The sequence below is a fragment of the Dipodomys spectabilis genome, unplaced genomic scaffold, assembly GCF_019054845.1.
Source record: "Dipodomys spectabilis isolate Male_0828 unplaced genomic scaffold, ASM1905484v1 ptg000006l, whole genome shotgun sequence".
NCBI classification, from domain to species: Eukaryota; Metazoa; Chordata; class Mammalia; order Rodentia; family Heteromyidae; genus Dipodomys; species Dipodomys spectabilis.
Window position 1 is genome coordinate 1,727,136 of NW_024870683.1, and position 17,725 is coordinate 1,744,860.

At 37.3% G+C, this 17,725-nt stretch overlaps 1 protein-coding gene across 2 annotated transcripts in view; it reads left to right on the forward strand.

Moving 5' to 3' along the window:
- The window catches only part of Tek (TEK receptor tyrosine kinase), a 102,799-nt gene that overhangs the window by 21,959 nt on the left and 63,115 nt on the right, over positions 1 to 17,725 (forward strand). For both annotated transcript variants that reach the window (XM_042695452.1, XM_042695458.1), the window contains exon 2: positions 17,067 to 17,378. In XM_042695452.1, coding sequence (XP_042551386.1) covers positions 17,067 to 17,378 — 312 coding nt within the window. The remainder of the gene's footprint in view (positions 1 to 17,066; positions 17,379 to 17,725) is intronic.

Below are 17,725 nucleotides of genomic sequence, written 5' to 3' on the forward strand. Positions count from 1 at the left end.
AGACTCCCCTCCTCCCCGCCCAGCCATCCCTCGAGCTGAAAGTTACAGATGGGTATTCTGCATGTGAGATTATTGCCAAGGCAATGATAGAATACAAGTTTGAAACTGAAATATGAACCATGGAAAGTAGATTTGCATCTTCCATTTGCTATAGGCTGGATGGAAACAAAGTAATCATGGCCTATGTGTAAAAGTGAGTAGTATAATGCCGTGATTGAAAGTTTGACTCTTTTAGAAGGAATGCATTCTAAATAATAGACCTCATGCCACTGATTTTTGTCAGTGGTGTTGTGAAGTATTCTTTCTATTAAACTGAGTTTAGGTGGATAAACTGGAAGTAAATTACTATCAATATGTGTACTCAGTATTAAGCATTATCATCATCTTGTTTACTCTGTGAGATTTGTTGGCCACAAGCTTGAAGTTTTTAAGGAGTTTGAGGACTTCAGTGCTTGAGCATTGTAATTTCCTTCTAAGTTGACATGTCAGCACTGCTCCCTTTAAACAGTAAAAAATTGAAATTAGCCACACAGACTTCAGCCAAGTTTAAATTTCAATCACTTGCAATAGAGCAAACTTTTGGCTTTCCTTGAACACATTCAGCATTACACAATCTAAGTACTAAAATCAACTTAAGCTGGTTTATAATACCTTGAGGGTCCAAATTGGGAGAATCACAAGGTGTATTTGAAACCTAGGGTTCTGGCTAATTAAATTGTGGAATCCAGAGATTTTTAGATTTCAGTTCCTACAGTAGATGGTAAATCATGTTTGCCAGTTGTAATCTGAGACTATTACAGATGTGTTCACCTTTGAGTCAACTAATCATCTTTAAATAGTCCTCCAAGCTTGTTTCTGGGATCTGTAACTAGAAAGTTAGGTCCAGTTAATAAAGAAATACATAAAGAGAATAGAAACTTGAGCTCAGCATGCCAAGACTTAGGAGGAACACAACTGAGTTTTCAGGAACAGTTATGATGACTGTGTCCCTATAATTTATATTGCTTCTTGCCCATGTTTATAGCATGCCTCTGCACTATTATTACATGAAAATAGGAATGAAATGAGTATAAAATAAAAATCTCAAAGAATTCTTGTTGTGGCATGCCATTATTAATCTGGGGAGAATTGATAATTGAGCTAGGCAGTATTTATTAGCTTGCTCTTTGGATCTCTTCTCTGTAGATTTTTTTTTTTAAATGCTGCCTCAAACATTAGCTTTTCCTGCAGGCAGACTGCCTCACCATGAGGATCTAGTTGTGGTTAATAAAAATAATTTTATTGTTATTATTAAGGGGTTGTACAGAGGGGTAGTTGTGGCTATTTTGCAGACTTCCCCCCTTTTCTCTTTAATGGCCTTCCAACTTTAGGGAATTATAAATCATCATTCCGGTTATCATCAGTCATGATCATAACCATGTATTTTTCTTAAAAAAGAACATGTATACATATAAGTACGTATATAAAATTGTACATACTTAGGGAGTATTTTGATGTTTTGATACATGAACTCATTGTATACTGTTCAAAATCAGGGTAAATCTCTCTCTTAATCATTTCTCATCTTTTATGATGAAAAGATTAAAATCCTTTTCTCTGCTTTCTTAAAGTCTCCAGTATATTATCAGTAGTCACCTCACTATGTCCAAGCGCTTGTTTCTCCTATCACTCAGTACTCATTTATCAACCTTTTCCCACCCCTCCCTCCCACTACTCTCCTTGCCCATCCTTCCCACACACTTCACGCAGCATTCATGAAATTTACTAAACCATTTTTGTAAGTATGTGTACATCTTTCCATCCTCAGGAAAATGCTTAAGAGGTAAACATTATCTCCATTTTACAGATAGCCTGAAGAACTTGTTTATGGCCTTGGGTTAAGCAATAGGTGGCAGGTATAGAATTCAATCTTAAGGATGCTGACCTTTGACCAGAGTGCACTGCTGTCAAGAACAGCCATGCTAGGCTTCCTGTGACCTATCCTGACGCATCTGGAGGCAGTGGAGACATCTTGAGGGCAGTTTCACAATGAAGGTGCTAACATAAATCTAAAGCTTAGTGTGCAGAATACCAAGTATCTTGCTTTCTAGCTGGGGAATTCAAATTTTAAAATGTTTATCTTTCAATTTTGTGTATACAATACCACCATCCAGATATAGCCACTGTTAACATTTTCCAGATAAGATTAAGTTTTATATCTCTAGCAGAGGAATTCAAATGCCTTCTGTGAAGTTTCCCTTGTGAATTTCCAGGGCACTTACATTCTCATGGAATCTCTGAAGTTGATCTCTGGCTTCAGTTTTTATTTAGTTTCACTCATATACTCTGTGCTCATGCTTACCTATACCTCTCAACTTGGTGATCAAGTTGGTGTAAATGCAGTATTAAATTACCATATTGAGTTGATTAAACAAAGATGTGGTTTATACTGAGGCAAGTTAGCTACTTCATAATCAGTATTAGATAGTGGCTGTATTTGTATGGTATATTACATTGTTTGGCTTTTCTCTTTTCTTCTTTTTTCCTTTCTCATGTTGTTGAATTTTAATTACTGTTATATTATGGTTATCATTAATTTAGAAAGAGTTCTTTTTCCTTTCCTTTTTCCTTTCCTTTGCTTTTTCCTTTCCTTTCTTTTTTGTTAATCATGGCAGTCCCTGAGCTTTTTTTGCTCAAGACTAGCACTTTACCACTTGGAGTCAAGTTCCACTTCCAATTTTCAGGTGATTAAATGGAGATGAGAATCTCACTACTCGGGACTGGCTTTGAAGCATGATCCTCAGATCTCAGCCCCCTGAGTAGCTAGGATTGCAGGCGTGAACCACCAGTGCCCAGCAAAAGAGTTTGTTTTTTATTTTCCAGCATTCTGCCTTTCTAGTTAAGAACACAAAACACTTTTTGTGTATTTAAATTTTACCTTTTGGTAAAACTTCATGGATTATTTCATATTGACCACATGTATTTCATATTTGGTTGTCATTTACAAATATAATTGCAATATGCTCCTGTATTCTTGCCTCTGGATAAATCCCTAGTATCTGTGGAAGACAACTCATTTACTCAGTTGCTGAACTTATTTGCCAATAATCAGGATTTTTGCTTTTTTTAAAAAAATAAGTGAAGTAAAGAGCAGTTTTTATTTTTCTAGCTATTCATTTGAAGGTAAGTAACAGGACCATTCTGGCTTAAAAGAATTTATACATTTCAGCCAGGCACCTGTAACTCACACCTGTAATCTAGCTTCTCAGCAGACTGAGATTTGAAGATTATAACTCAAAACCAGCCCAGACAGGAAGTCTATGAGACTTTTATCTCTGATTAACCACCCAAAAGCTGGAAGTAGAGCTGTGGCTCAAGTGTTAGAGCACTAGCCTTGAGCACAAAAGCTCAAGGATAGTGCCCTGAGTTCAAGCCCCAGAACACAAAATTTTTGATAAGATTACTACTTTTTAAGAATGGTGTCATATTATATAAATTCATTAGCAAAACTGAATTTAAGTAATACAATTTATACATTTTACATTTTTTGACTTTAGGAACATAATTCCTAATAAAAAAATTTAACATGTATTATAAATTTTATTAGCTGACATTTTTGCATAGGATTTTCATTTGATTGATTTTACTCCTTGTTTTTCTCTAAACATTAAAATAGATGTTAGCTGCTGGCTACTAGGAATTCTATCTTATAAATTAAGCCTATCTCATAATTTTTTTCCTTTATGTAGTTATATTTTTTCTCTGTCTCTTTTGAGTCTAAAGTTTTTTAAAAAATGGTTTTCTAGGAAGAGTTTTTTCTTCTCTTTTCTTTTTATTTTTTTATTGTGAAAATACTATACAGAGGGGTTACAATTACATGGGCAAGATAATGAGTACATTTCTTATCAAGCATTGTAGCCTCCTCCTTTGTTCCCACACCCCCCCACCCCCAACAAAGTTGTAAAGTTTGTTTTCAACATAATGACTTGTACATCTCATTGTTGCAATGGGTCCACCTGTATCCCTATTTAAACGATTTTTTCTCCTTCCCCTCCACAAATTATACTGACATCACATACAGTGAAAGCAGGTGTTATACCGTGGGGGAGGGACATACAAAGCAACAAAGAAATAATCTTATAAATGTGTTAGAAAAAATCAACTGAAAGAAAAAAAAATTGAATACATATCTTAGGGTTCATTTCCCTAACATCAACTAATCTGACCTTTTCTGCTTGACTCAGACATATGCTAGATATTGCAAGTAAGGGAAACCATGGGACCTATGTTTCTTTGGGCCTGGCTTACTTCACTTAATATAATTTTTTCCAAGTCTTTCCATTTCCTAACAAATGGGGCAATGTCATTCTTTCTGATGGAGGCATAGAATTCTATTGTGTATATATACCACATTTTCTTGATCTATTCATTTACTGAGGGGCATCTGGGTTGGTTCCATATCTTAGCTATAGTAAATAATGCTGCAACAAACATAGTTGTGCTGGTAGCTTTAGTGTGGTCTTGTTTGTGAACATTTGGGTAAATGCCCAAAAGTGGGATTTCTGGGTCATAGGGGAGCTCTATGTGGAGTCTTTTGAGGAACCTCCATACTACTTTCCAAAGTGGTTGAACAAGTTTACATTCCCACCAACAATGCAGTAAGGTTCCCTTCTGTCCACATCCCCTCTAGCATCTGTTGTTATTAGAGTTCTTGATTTTAGCTATTCTAACTGGGGTGAGTGGTATCTTAATGTTGTTTTGATTTGCATTTCTTTTATGGCTAGGGAGGTTGAGCATTTCTTCATGTGTCTATTGGCCATCCTTCTTTCCTCTTAGGAAGAGTTTTTTCATAATAATTAATAAAATATTAAAATGATAACTTTGTCTCTAGACTAGTTTAAATGAGAGAATGGGGTATAGAAAGGAGAAATGGGGGAGAAATAGCACAAAGCTAGAATGGATGTGCTGTGGAGACTTAATGCTAACTGTGAAGGAGAGTGAGAGAGAATTGCTGGGAATTCAATTTTCAACCACCTGTGACTGAATGGGGACTTTCAGAAAGGAGCAAGAGAAGGGAAGGTTAAAAGGAAAAAAACAGAGGCTGAGTTCACTCTGAGCATATGGTATTTAAGATGCCTATTCAGATATCCATTGGCTTTTTCATAACCTGTGTTTATAGTTGGGAAGAGTTTAGAATGAGAGATCCATATTTGTAATGCCTAGGTGATAACTGAGATTCTTGGAGTTGGTGAGTTTATTAAGAAAACAGAAATGAATTCGTCCACACTGGTTAGGCCATAATCTCTGGGCTAAGGCCATAGCCATTCACTGAGTTTTGGCATGGAGGGTGAATGGGAAATGAGATGCAAAGGAAAATCTGCTATTCTTTTAGAGCCATAGTCTCACACAAATGCATGGATTGCTTGTGTCCTACTGTGCTGATCAAAGAACAGAGGCAAATGGACACTCTATCAAACAATGCATATGGTGAACCCTCTGTGCCAAACTGTCAGGAAACAGGAAAGGCTGTGAATTCTGGACCTTTTAGATCTGACCTTTCATTTAGATGTCACTGCTCCTATTATGTCTAAGTGAGTTTCTTCATTGTATGAAGATAGAAAATCCAAATCACATTAACGGTTGTGAGACTTAGAAAAATAATACACCTAGGTTATTAAGTACTGTGGTCGGTACTTCATAACTTGTATTATGCTATTTGCAATAATTATAGTAATTGTTCCTGTGCAAGTGAAATACTGCTCTTGACAGTGATGATTTGTGAATGGTGTTCCTTAGGGAAATAGCAGAACTTGGGAAGGTGCCCAAGGGACTTCTTTAAGGTTGGATGCTAAGGGATAGGTACAAAACCATGTTCCTCCACGTCCCTGCCAATCCACTATTTTGTCTGTTACTGAGTGTTGCTTCAGAAAAGTATGGGCTTGGAGAACTGGGGCTTCTGCAGACTGCTCAGTGGAGAGGGAGTTAGAGGAACAGTTACACAGGCCACACTCTGTTTTACCTTACTCCTTGCATGAGCTACCCTTTGTCTAAAACCAGCAGGACACAGGCAGCCTCCACAGGCTCAGAGTAGATAGCAAAGGGTTAAGAATAATAGGTGGACCATTTTGTCATATCATTGCAAAATGACTCCATGTTCTTAACCATATATATGGTAGATATATGCACACAACAGAGGGAAGCTAGGAGGAGGAACAGAATAAATGGGAACAGCTCACACTAAGCAAAAGGAAAGAAATGTAAACATCACCTGTGTGGAAAAATAACTTGTATTGTCAAAGCTCATAGAATTCCAAGCTGTATAAACCATGGTAATGACAATTTGCCTTGTGAAGGTTAAAATGTGCTTGTGACTTTAACTAAGTTTCACTATTCCACAATACTGTGAAATTTATGTAATCACCTAATCTCAATTAAAGAAAAAAGTTAGAAAGGGATGGGTTAGGAGAGATGGGTGACAATGTTGTCAGACACTTTGTACTCATACACTGTTTTGTAGAATGGGAACATCTTTGCACAACTACTTAAAGATAATAAAAAATGATAGGATTAGTAAAGCAAAAAAAAAAAAAAGAATAATAGGTGGAGAAGGGAATACCTTGGTAAAATGAAGAGAAGAATCCAGGAGGAGCCTGGATTTTCAAATGAGACTGTTTACAATATGATGTTTAAGTCTGTGTACAAGCTGGGCATAAGTGGTTGCATACTTGTGTGACTGGCTCTCTAGGAGGCTAAAGGGGTGGTTGGTAAGGTGGAAATTGTTTGAGCTCAAGAGTTTAGGGCTAGCCTGAGCAACATTAAAATCTTGTCTAAAAAAAAAACCCCACAGAAATAAAACTAACAACCATAGCAACAACAACAAAATCCAGTAACCAAGTTGTGTATTCAATGTGACTGTAAAGTGGTTCCAGCCTATGGCTAGAATAGCTTAGTTATAACATATGATGAAATTGCCTGTCTGGCTTTTCATGTTTGTAGGCAGCTTTCCTTCAAGAGACTGCACAGATAGGCCCTGTCTCTTTGCTGCCAGAAAAATCTATACAGATCTTACATCATTTTCTTAAGGAGATAAGGAGGAGCTGGCCTCTAGAGACGTTAGCGTGATGAGATGCATGGCAGCTGCTAGGCTTAATTAAGATCATAAGCTGTCACACTGTTGGAACTAGTAGGTATCAAGTCTCTGCGGTTCATAAGACATGGCCTCTGCTCTGTGCTGTCTGTCTGTCTCCAGGATGTGTAGGCAAATGAATCATGTCTTGGGCAAGCAGTTGTGAGCCAGAGAGGAGAAATGTTAGAGGGCAGTGCAGGCAGCGCATATTAAAGGTTCTAGTTATGATCTCTAGAGCTTCCAGCCTCTTTGAAATGGTGGTGTTTGCTGTTGGAGTAAAAGTGGGCCTGGAGAAGGCCCAAGAGGATTACCCTAAATATAGTCACCCTTGATACTCAACTCATCTCTTAGTCTCTGGAGACATTTAGGCTTGTGTTTGATGGGAAAAAACTAACATCTAGTTCAATTTTCACCTGACTAAGGTGCCAGCTTTGGAAGTGCACAGACTTTTTTTTTTTTTAATGGAGACAAGCTTCTTCACCAATAGATAGCTCCTGATCACAGAAATAGCTTGTGTAAGGCTTAAAGGACAATAGATTCTTATAACAGGAATCTAGAAAGAAACTGTCTGCAAGACCTGAGGCTTCTGCAGATGACTCAGTGGGGAGGGAGTTGGAGGAACAGTCACACAGGCCACACAGAGCCAGATATTACGAATTCAGCGCTCCGCATCCTCTTCCACTATTTAACAAAGGTCATGATCTTCATGCTGAGCCAGAAGGTTTGATGATTCAGACGACTGTGCTAGTATCTTGTTCCCTAGGGAAGAGAAGCACAGTACACTCTGGGGAAGAGAAGGGAGGATACATTCAGTAATACTTGCAATGTACATTTTATCATTAGGTCTATATTTAACTAATGGAAGATTCTTTTGGTGGGGGGGGGAGGGGGAGGGGGGGGCAAGAATTAGGGCTTAAAAGAGCAGTAGGGTTTCTATTGTTACAAAATGGCAAGAAAGTTATTTATCTTTCCCCCAGGAAATGCTTTTGTGATAACAGACATTTTTCATGTAAAAGATCTGTTTAATCTTTTTTTTTTTTATCAGTCGTGGGACTCAGGGCTTAGGTACTGTCCCTGAGTTTTTTCCCTCAAGGCTAATGTGCTACCACTTTGAGCCACAGCTCCACTTCTAGTTTTCTGGTGGCTAATTAGAGATAAGAGTCTCACAGACTTTCCTGCCCAGCCTGGATTTGAAATAGGATTCTTAGATCTCAGCCTCCTGAGTAGCTAAGATTACAGGCACGAGCCACCGGTACCCAGCTGTTTATAACATTCTTACTAGAAAGATATTTTGACCACAATTTTAATGTTAAAATATGAATATAGAAGACTGGGGTCAGTAGGATTTTAAATTAAAAAGCATTCCACAGAACTCTTTACTGGATTCGAATATTAACTGTCCATCAATTTACTTTTCAAGACAAAGAAGAAAGCTGGATATGGAGGTATATATATGCCTGTAATCCCAGCAATTGTGAATCTGAGGCAAGAGGATAATAAATTCAAGGCTGGCCTGTGCCACATAGTGAGACTGTCTAAAAGAAAAAAACAAAACCAACAGGACAAATAAGACTATGAAAGGAAGGGTGCTCAAGCCCAGAGACCTATACCTTTGAGTTAGGTCACGTGGATGGGCTCTATGATATTCAGTTCAAAGTTCCATGGGAAAACCCAGGTTCATTGCTGGGAGCTTTCTTGCCCTGTCTCTCCAAGGCACCACTGTATGTGGTATTGCTTTTTAAGAATCACTTAAAATGATTGGTCTCCTATTAAGATCAGTCTTGGAAGAAGGGGACAGGAATCAAAAGGCTTGGGAGGAAACACAGGAGCTCATCTTCCTTATTTCCTTACTCTTGAGGGTTTAAAGTGTGAAGGAGGGTGAGGGAGGGTTAGGTACACACAGGACACAAAACCATTACTACCAGACTTTCTTCCTAAGGGTGTTTTAGCTTTGAACTTCAAGCAACAACATGGCTTTCTTTCTCATGGGGCTGATACAGCCCTTGATTCCATGCAGATTCACTTGGTTAAACTGGCTTTGTGACATGAGAATTAAATGGCCCCTTATTTAGAAAAATGATTTAGAAGCTGTTATCTTATTTTTGCAGATGAAGAAAACGAGGCAGAACTCCAATACCAAAGCTCTTAATAATTACTTTATAGTCCCAGGAGTAGTTGCTTGTGCTAGGCACAAAAGAGTCACCTGGATTTGAGATGAATTGCTTTCAAATGTTAAATTCTGTGAACAGCTGATGACATAGTTGGAACTGTACATATGTGCAGGCTTACGCGCATATCTGCAGTTTGGTCTACTGGACTCAAGTGGAATGATTCTTGTCTTCATGTGGTCCCTCGCTCTGCAGCGGGTTAGTATGAGCTCTCTTTAGGGTGGTCTGAGGCTTTCATAGAGCAACGAGAGAGTGCAAACCAGCTAACATCGTTTAAGGCTCAGCTTCAGTCACATTTTCTAATGCTTCATTGATCAAGTCCCACGACCAAGATTTGACTCTTGGGTTTGAGAAACAGACACTACATTTCCATGCACAGAAATGTAAAATATTTGACCACTTTTTCTAGCTTACTGTGATTGGCTACTTTTTTGTTCCTCTGTAGATGACCATTGTCTCAGTGATTTATAAATTTTCTTCATATATTACATATATTCAAACTAAGTTTTCAATATGAAATATTTTCCCATTTGATGATTTAGCCTCTTTTATGTAATACTCTAAAGTTGTAAAGAAGTTTTGGGTATTTTCTGTAATCAAATATGCCAGTGTTTTCTTTTGGGACCTTGAGCATATACATGCTTTTGAGTGAGCTGACTATACAGAAGCCTGATCGTGTTTAATTTTTATTTTCACTCACAGAATGCAGTAGAGAGCCCAGCACTTACTGTCTGCTGAATGAGCTAATCTACCAAAGAACGGCCTTACTTATTTTTAACCTTTTGTTACTGCATCAGTGTTGCACATAGCTATTATGTACTACGCATTGTGCTAATTGTTAGAGATGAGCAAAATAGAGTTCTCTGCTGGTGTTTAGAATGGAGCATAATTTTCATTAGTAGAACCAATTAGATCAGTTCAGATTTCATCTTTTTATTGTGCGAGAATATTCTAATGACCAGGTTCAATGTTTAGTGTTTTTAATTTTTTTGTAATTTGTTTTAGCCTAGAAAGCAGAATATAAATACCTTTCTTTGATACTTAAAGTACATAAGACAGCACTTATATAATAATAATAATAAAGTCAGCTTTTTCCTCCACATGCTGTAATTGTATACCTGCAGGGAAAGTTAGATTTCTTTTGTCAACCTCATTTTAGCAAATACCTCAGTCCTGAGTTTCTTTCATTGTAGGTTCAGTCTGTTGGTTTGTTCCTCTTATAGTTCTCAGAAGGTTATTACTTTGAGTGATTCTTGGTTATTTTCTTTTTTGTGCAAGCAAGTCAATCAAATTGCCTTCTCTATGGGACCTAGACTGATACTGGATAAGCATGGCTCAATTAGAGAGTATCCTGCATTAGTTCTATCATTGCTGAGAAGATGCCTGAGAAAACGCAGGGATAATAGGTATATTTTAGCTCATGATTTCAGAGTTGTTGTTTTTTTAAATCTCTAATCCCTGGCTCTATTGATTCTGGCTCTATGGTGAGGCAGAATATCATGGCATCAGGAGCATCTGGCAGAGGCTACTCACCTCCTGATGGACAGGACACAGAGAAAGTGGACAGGACCTGGGACCAGTTATAACCTTCAAAAGTGCTTCTTCTCTTCCCTGTGGCCTATTCCAGCATTGTCCGACTTCTTAAGGTCCCTCATGTTCTAGCTGAAGTCCAAGCACATACACATGGGCCTTTGGGCACATTTCTTACCCAAACCATTATACCTTCTCTTGGGAGAAAGTAGATGGGAGAGTTTATTAACCTCAGGTTTAGGGCTACCTATGAGATAGGCAGAACCCATTTCTGAGTAATTCTCCTTGTCTTGTATCCTTGCCCTAGTTTCTTCAAGGCTCCAGGATTCTCCAAGTGCCACCTCCCGGGTTTATAAATGTCCCAAATTCTTTCACAGTACATATTGGCCATTTATTTAACACCACTCTACAAGGAGATCAGAACTCATGTATTGGCTTTACCACTAAGCTTTGTGTGACTTCTGAGCAATGTCTTTTCTCTTAGCCTTTATAAAGTGACACTCATACTAGAAAACCTCTGAAGTCCCTTCCAATGTAGACAGTTCTTAATTGGATGGTATTCCTCCTCCTTTAAATTCAGCCCCTCCCAAAATGGGGTTTGAATGTAAATATATTCAATAAACTTTCACTGCATGGCTGCTCTGTCTAATTCTAGGTCACAACAACAACCAAGAATTCCCATCAGTTGGCCAAGCTTAATTCTAAGTAGAACGATTATTTAGTCTGAATGGAAATTTTCTGGCATTTGAAGATAGGGAGAAGATGTTATTCTCTTTAGTAGACAGACCAGGGCCCCCTCTGTCTGGGAAGTAAGGGTGAAGAAGTGAACAAGCCCTTGGGGGGAACTGGGCTGGCACAAGTCCTAGGTGAAAACAGCTTGTTCTTGGAGATGCAACTCAGTCACATCCAGAATGCCCTTTCCTAAGCTCTCACCTCCCAGCTATTCATCACAAAAGTTAATAATTTCCTTTGTTCTTCCAAGTTTTGTGTACTTTGCTATCTTCTTGTTAATTGGCCTGTACTTTCTTGTAATGAGCTTGGAGAATGAAGCTATTGTTCAGAGACTTAATTATATACCTTAAAGCACCATAGAGGACAATTTTTTTTTTTAAAAGATCAAAATGTTGGAAACAAGTCTGGGAACTAGATTTCTTCAAGGGAGACAAAAAAAAGCAGAAAAGAGACCAAAAATACTTTACCATAGGATTGGCAAAGAGAAACAATGCCAAGAGGTCTTAGGACTCCAAAATACAAATTAATGTCAACTCTAGGATGGATTTTTAAAAATTCCAGAAATGATTCCTAGTAAGTATTTATTCATTTTTTTAAAACTTGCACCCAAAAACCTATTCTTTCAGACAGGGTTCTATTGTAGCTTTCTTGCTTTGCCTCAGTAACTACAATAATCATTTTAGATTAAATATCCATAGACCTTCTTCCCACTACATTAGTAAAGTCTGATGGAATTTACATTCTTTATTCCATAGTGTCTTGTAGTTTTCTTTCATAGTACCTATCAGTTTTATTTATCAGTGTGATTGATTTCCCACTACTGTCTTTCATATTTGCTTATAAGCTATGGAAAGGTTGAATCACATCTGTTTTATTCATTTCTCTGTCTCTAGGGCCTATTGCTATATCTAGCACATGGAAGGTACTCAATAAATTTGTTTAGTAAATGGATGAATGGACATAAAAATGGCACAATGTTCTTCGGAGAAATTTCCTTTTCTAGGCAGCTGTTTCAAATAACTAAAGTAAAGGTCAAACCCACAAACTATGCTGCATAGCTTTTGGATTGTCTATATTTTTCTGGCTCATTGCCAGGGCCTTGATTCCACAAATGCTTTTGACGAGTACCCATTCAATTCATTGTTAGGACCCGGATTGCTAAAGTGCTTTCTTTTCTTCTCCTTTTTTAAAATACTTTTTTATTGTAAAAATAGAGGATAGAGGGGTTACAGTTACATGAGTAAGGTAATAAGTACATTTCCTATTGAGCATTGTTACCTCCTCCTTTTTTATCCCCTACCATCCCTTCCCTCCCAACCTCCCCAACTCCTTTCTCCCCTTCCCCCACAAGTTGTAAAGTTTATTTTCAACATAGTGTCTGTACATCTCATTGTTGCAGTGTGTTGACCTGTATCTTTGTTTCAGCATTTTGTTATTTCCCTTCCCCTCCCAGAATCAAATACAGTGAAAACAAGGGTTATACCATGGGGGAGGAACATACAAAGCAACAAAAAAAAATCACATGGTACATTATAAATTGTTAGAAACAATAGCAAGAAAGAAAAAAATATATGTATCCCTATCTTGGGGTTCATTTTGCTTAACATCATCTTATATGGTCATATGTACATAGCTTTTGGCCTAGACATATACTAGTTATTGCAAATAAGGGAAACCATGGCTTACTTCACTTAATATAATTTTTTCCAAGTCTTTCCATAAAGTGCTTTTTGTCAAGTAAAAACAAATTGCCATTCTAGATATTGAAAACTTTACGATATCTACTTCTGTCATCAGAATGAACACCTTCCAAAAATGTAAATGATTTCCCAAGCACCATGAACACAGTTATTCAAAAGATATGATGTATTACTGCAAACACATAATAGTGAAACTCCACCAAGTACAATTATGAGGTAACAAAAAGCACATGGGAATCGACTCACTATGTAATGTTTTAACCTGATTTTTCTTCCTGGCTTGCCAGTGTTTCAAGATCAGGGAGCTAGGTTAATTAGAACTTGAGTATCTGCAGCTGTGCTGAACTTGGATATGGAAAAAAGAGGATTAATTGGAACAAGCCAGTTGTGCTTCAGTGAATGTATTTTAATTGATATGCATGTTTAAACTTTCATTTTTTTATCTGCTAAAAAATGAGTAAAAATGGAAGATCTTTGAGGTTTTATAAGTTTTCAATTAAGCTAAATCTTTTTCTTTCTAAATGAATCTAATGTGGAGCTTAAACGTGTGTGTGTGTGTGTGTGTGTGTGTGTGTGTGTGTGTGTGTGTGTGTGTGTGTGTAAGAGAGAGAGAGAGAGAGAAAGAGAACCAAAAAGAAAGAAAGATGAAAGTTGAGTGACTCTGCAAGAGTATGTATGTATGTGAGTTAATCTCACCTCTTTTACTCTCAGAAACTTCTAGAATGCTGCTGTGGTTTAATGTTTCCCACAGACTCCTATGAGGACTTGGTCTCCAGCTGGTAGAGCCATTTTGGGAGGTTCTAGAAACCTTGTCCCTGGCCTCTTGCAGCTTCTCCCTGTGCTTCCTGCCTGCCATGAGGTGAAGAAGTGCTTTGGTCACACATCTCACCACTATAACGTTCTTACCAAGCACATTGGGCCAAGTAACTATGGACTGAACCCTCTGAAACTGTGTGCCAATAGGTCCTTCCTCTTTTAAGTTGTTTCTGTCATGTATTTGATCACAAAGTATGGCAAGCACAAATACCTTTTCAGAAAAATAAATAATAGTTTCTTGAAATGCAGTTTGAAAGACATGGCTCTGTGTTTAAGTTCTACTTCTCCTGGGTGGTAATTCTGGTCTCAAATCATTTCCATCGCTAAACTTTTAAAAATATTTTCATGTCCTCGTGAATCATCATTTTAAAAAGCAGTATTAAATCCCAAAAGTTCAAATGCAAAAACAAGAGTTAAATAATTCTGAATTCACTACAAAGATTTGCTGAGAAACATCACTGTGAAGAGTTCCATGTACAGTCTAGCACACAGAAAACTCAATGAGAGAGGCAACTGAGAGCATTGTTAATCAACAGTTATGATATAAAGTATCTGTTAGCCTGGCAGATGCTGTACCAAATAGACATATAAACAAGAATTAACCTCCTGTAAGATATGGTGAAGTACTTAAGAGATCTTTACTACAGAATAGTAGTATTAATCCCCAAATATATAGGATGCATGAAATTTAACATTCATCTTAGAAAACTTTTGCCCTTAATGATAGAAATGAAAATGAGACTAATTAGTGTATTTAGTCAAAGGTCCTTAGTCTATGAATATGCCAGGTGAGGAAGGTTCAGTAGTAGTCCCCAGTAGGATTTGGAGTATATAAGAAAAGGTGTTAGGTGCAGTAATGGATAATGGTATGAGCCTTTATGGGATATGATTTGACAATCATTCTCAGGAAAATGTTCCTTACACCAGAGTTTTTGAGTAGAAGTCAGTGGTGCCAAGAGTGAAGGAAAGCATTCCAGTAGAGTTTCTTTTGAGCATGGAGTATTTAAAGACCAGCGAACATTTGAATCCCACCTAGGCCTTTGATAGTAGATCAAACAATATACATCAAAAAAACCACTAAAGCTTTCAAGCTTCCATATATAAAATGGATACAATGGTGTATACAAAGAGAATGGTTGGGAGACTATACAGGGCATTAAATAACATGGCATTAGATTACTTGAATCATTTTACAAAGCTCTTTGAGACTCTTGGTTGGGCCTTCATCACCTAATGCATTTGATAGGTCTAGTCTTTAATCATTTTATACAGACTACAAACTCAACCATCACCACAGCTAAAACACATTTTCTATCCTTGATATTTCCATATTTAGAGAGGAGAGAATAGGCAAGTTCCATTTGCTTATGTTAAAAACTTAAGAAATCAGAAGAGAGAGACGGGGGAGGGAGAAGGGAAGGTATACAGAGGAGGTAAATGTGGTGTGTGGGGACGGGGAGAAGAAATACTGAGAAGATACAATAAGAGGATTTTCTTTTTCGTTTCCTTTTCTTTGATTTTTCTCTTGTGGTATTAGAGATTGAACCCAATGTCTCTTACATTGTAAGCAACTGTTCTACTACTGAGACATAACCTCAGCCTGGATTATTTTCTTTTTTTCTTCCTTCCTCCCTTCCTCCCTCCCTTAGTCCTTCCTACCCTTCTTTCCTTTCCTTTCTTTCCTTTCCTTTCCTTTCTCTTCTTTCTTCCTTCCTTCCTTCTTCCTCCTTTTTCTTTCCTCTTTCTTCCTTCTTTCCTTCCTTCCTTTCTTCTTCTTCCTTTCTTTCCCCTCTCTTTCCTTTCTTCCTTCCCTCTTTCTTTCATTCCCTTCTTTCTTTCTCTCTCCTTCCTCCTTTCTTTTCTTTCATCTTCTCTTTTCTTTTTCTTTTATAGCACTTAAAAATAGTCTACATAAGTTAGACAAAGGAGGATTTCAGTGTTACATTTCTGCATGTGTCTACAATACATTCTAGTCAATCTCACCCCATTGATCACTATCTATTTTCCCTATCCAAAATAATTTTAACAAGTTTCCTTGTTTTAACTTTAGGCTTGAAAAAAATCTGGATTTTCTTATTATAGTGTGCTTCGTCACTTATTAATAAATGCTAGACATCAGAAAAGATTTCTTTTAGTAGTTGGGGGTAAACTTTGGAGCTCTATCAGAAAACAGAATAATGAGAAATTGAATACAGTCATTGGTTATTTGTAGAACACAGTGCATGGCAAATTATATATTGCAGCTTATTTAATTTTACTGAAAGAAGGTCTTATGAAATATCATTACTAAATTATAATGTGATATTTATTATATTGTTACTTAAGTAATAATGCAATATTTATATTATTTATTATATACTATATATTAAATGCAATATTTATATTATTTATTATATACTATATATTAAATATTTTATGACAGTTAGGTCTTATTAGCATCATTTTTTAAAGATGAGGAAAATGAGACTCAGAGGAAAATGAAGACATTACTTAGTGACGATTTCTCTATTTTCTTTAGAAATTTGGTGCTGATCTGGGCAAATTATTCGACAGGGAAACTATAAATTTAGCAAAGTTGATATGCTTCTTTAGAATGCTTTATTTTGTCTGTGCAACATTGGTATCTGTTAAGTGAATAACTAATAATGATTATTATAATAACTAATGATAATGCCATTAACATTCAACTCAACAAACATTAACTGAGTACTTAACTATGACTCAGACAATATAGTGGGCAATAGATATGGCTGGTTTGGAGGTGAATAACAGGCAATCCCTGGTAAGCTAGGTACTTATTGGGGCAGGGGACGGATGAAGGGCTAGGTGATAGAGGGACTTAATACCTTGATGAGTTTTGGCTTTTGTTCATTGGAAGACAGGCCCATTGTCAGAATGTTTTTTAAAAGACTTTCCACAGAACTCTCTTTAGATAAGGTTTTTGACCAGATGTCCCACCCTATGAAACCAGATTAATCAGCTTCTTCATACATTTTTCTTCCTGTTTCCTTTCAGGGTTAGTGGAAGGTGCCATGGACCTGATCTTGATCAATTCCCTACCTCTTGTGTCTGATGCTGAAACATCCCTCACCTGCATTGCCTCTGGATGGCACCCCCATGAACCCATTACCATAGGGAGAGACTTTGAAGCCTTGATGAATCAGCACCAAGATCCACTGGAAGTTACTCAAGATGTGACCAGGGAATGGGCTAAAAAAGTTGTCTGGAAGAGAGAAAAGGCTAGTAAGATCAATGGTGCCTACTTCTGTGAAGGGCGAGTTCGAGGACAGTCCATAAAGATCCGGACCATGAAGATGCGTCAGCAAGGTAACACATCCCTAAGCTATGGGGAGATGTGTCCTATTGGGGCATACTCACACATTTTATTTTGGCATTTGTTCCCTTAGAGGCTACAGGAGATCCTGTGTATAGAGCTTGAAGACCTTGTCTATCTCTTCCTAAGTATTGCTGTATCTTCTACATAGACTAAAAAGACCATTCAGTCCAGCTCTCTCTCTAGAACCGACCATGCAGTCCAAATAGTCAAGTCACTAGGCATTGTGCCTAGTTCATAACATTAAATTAAATATATCACATGTTCTACTTTAGGACACTTATAAAAATATGGTTGTTTGCAAATAATTGGATATTTTGAAATTTGATATTTTTCATTT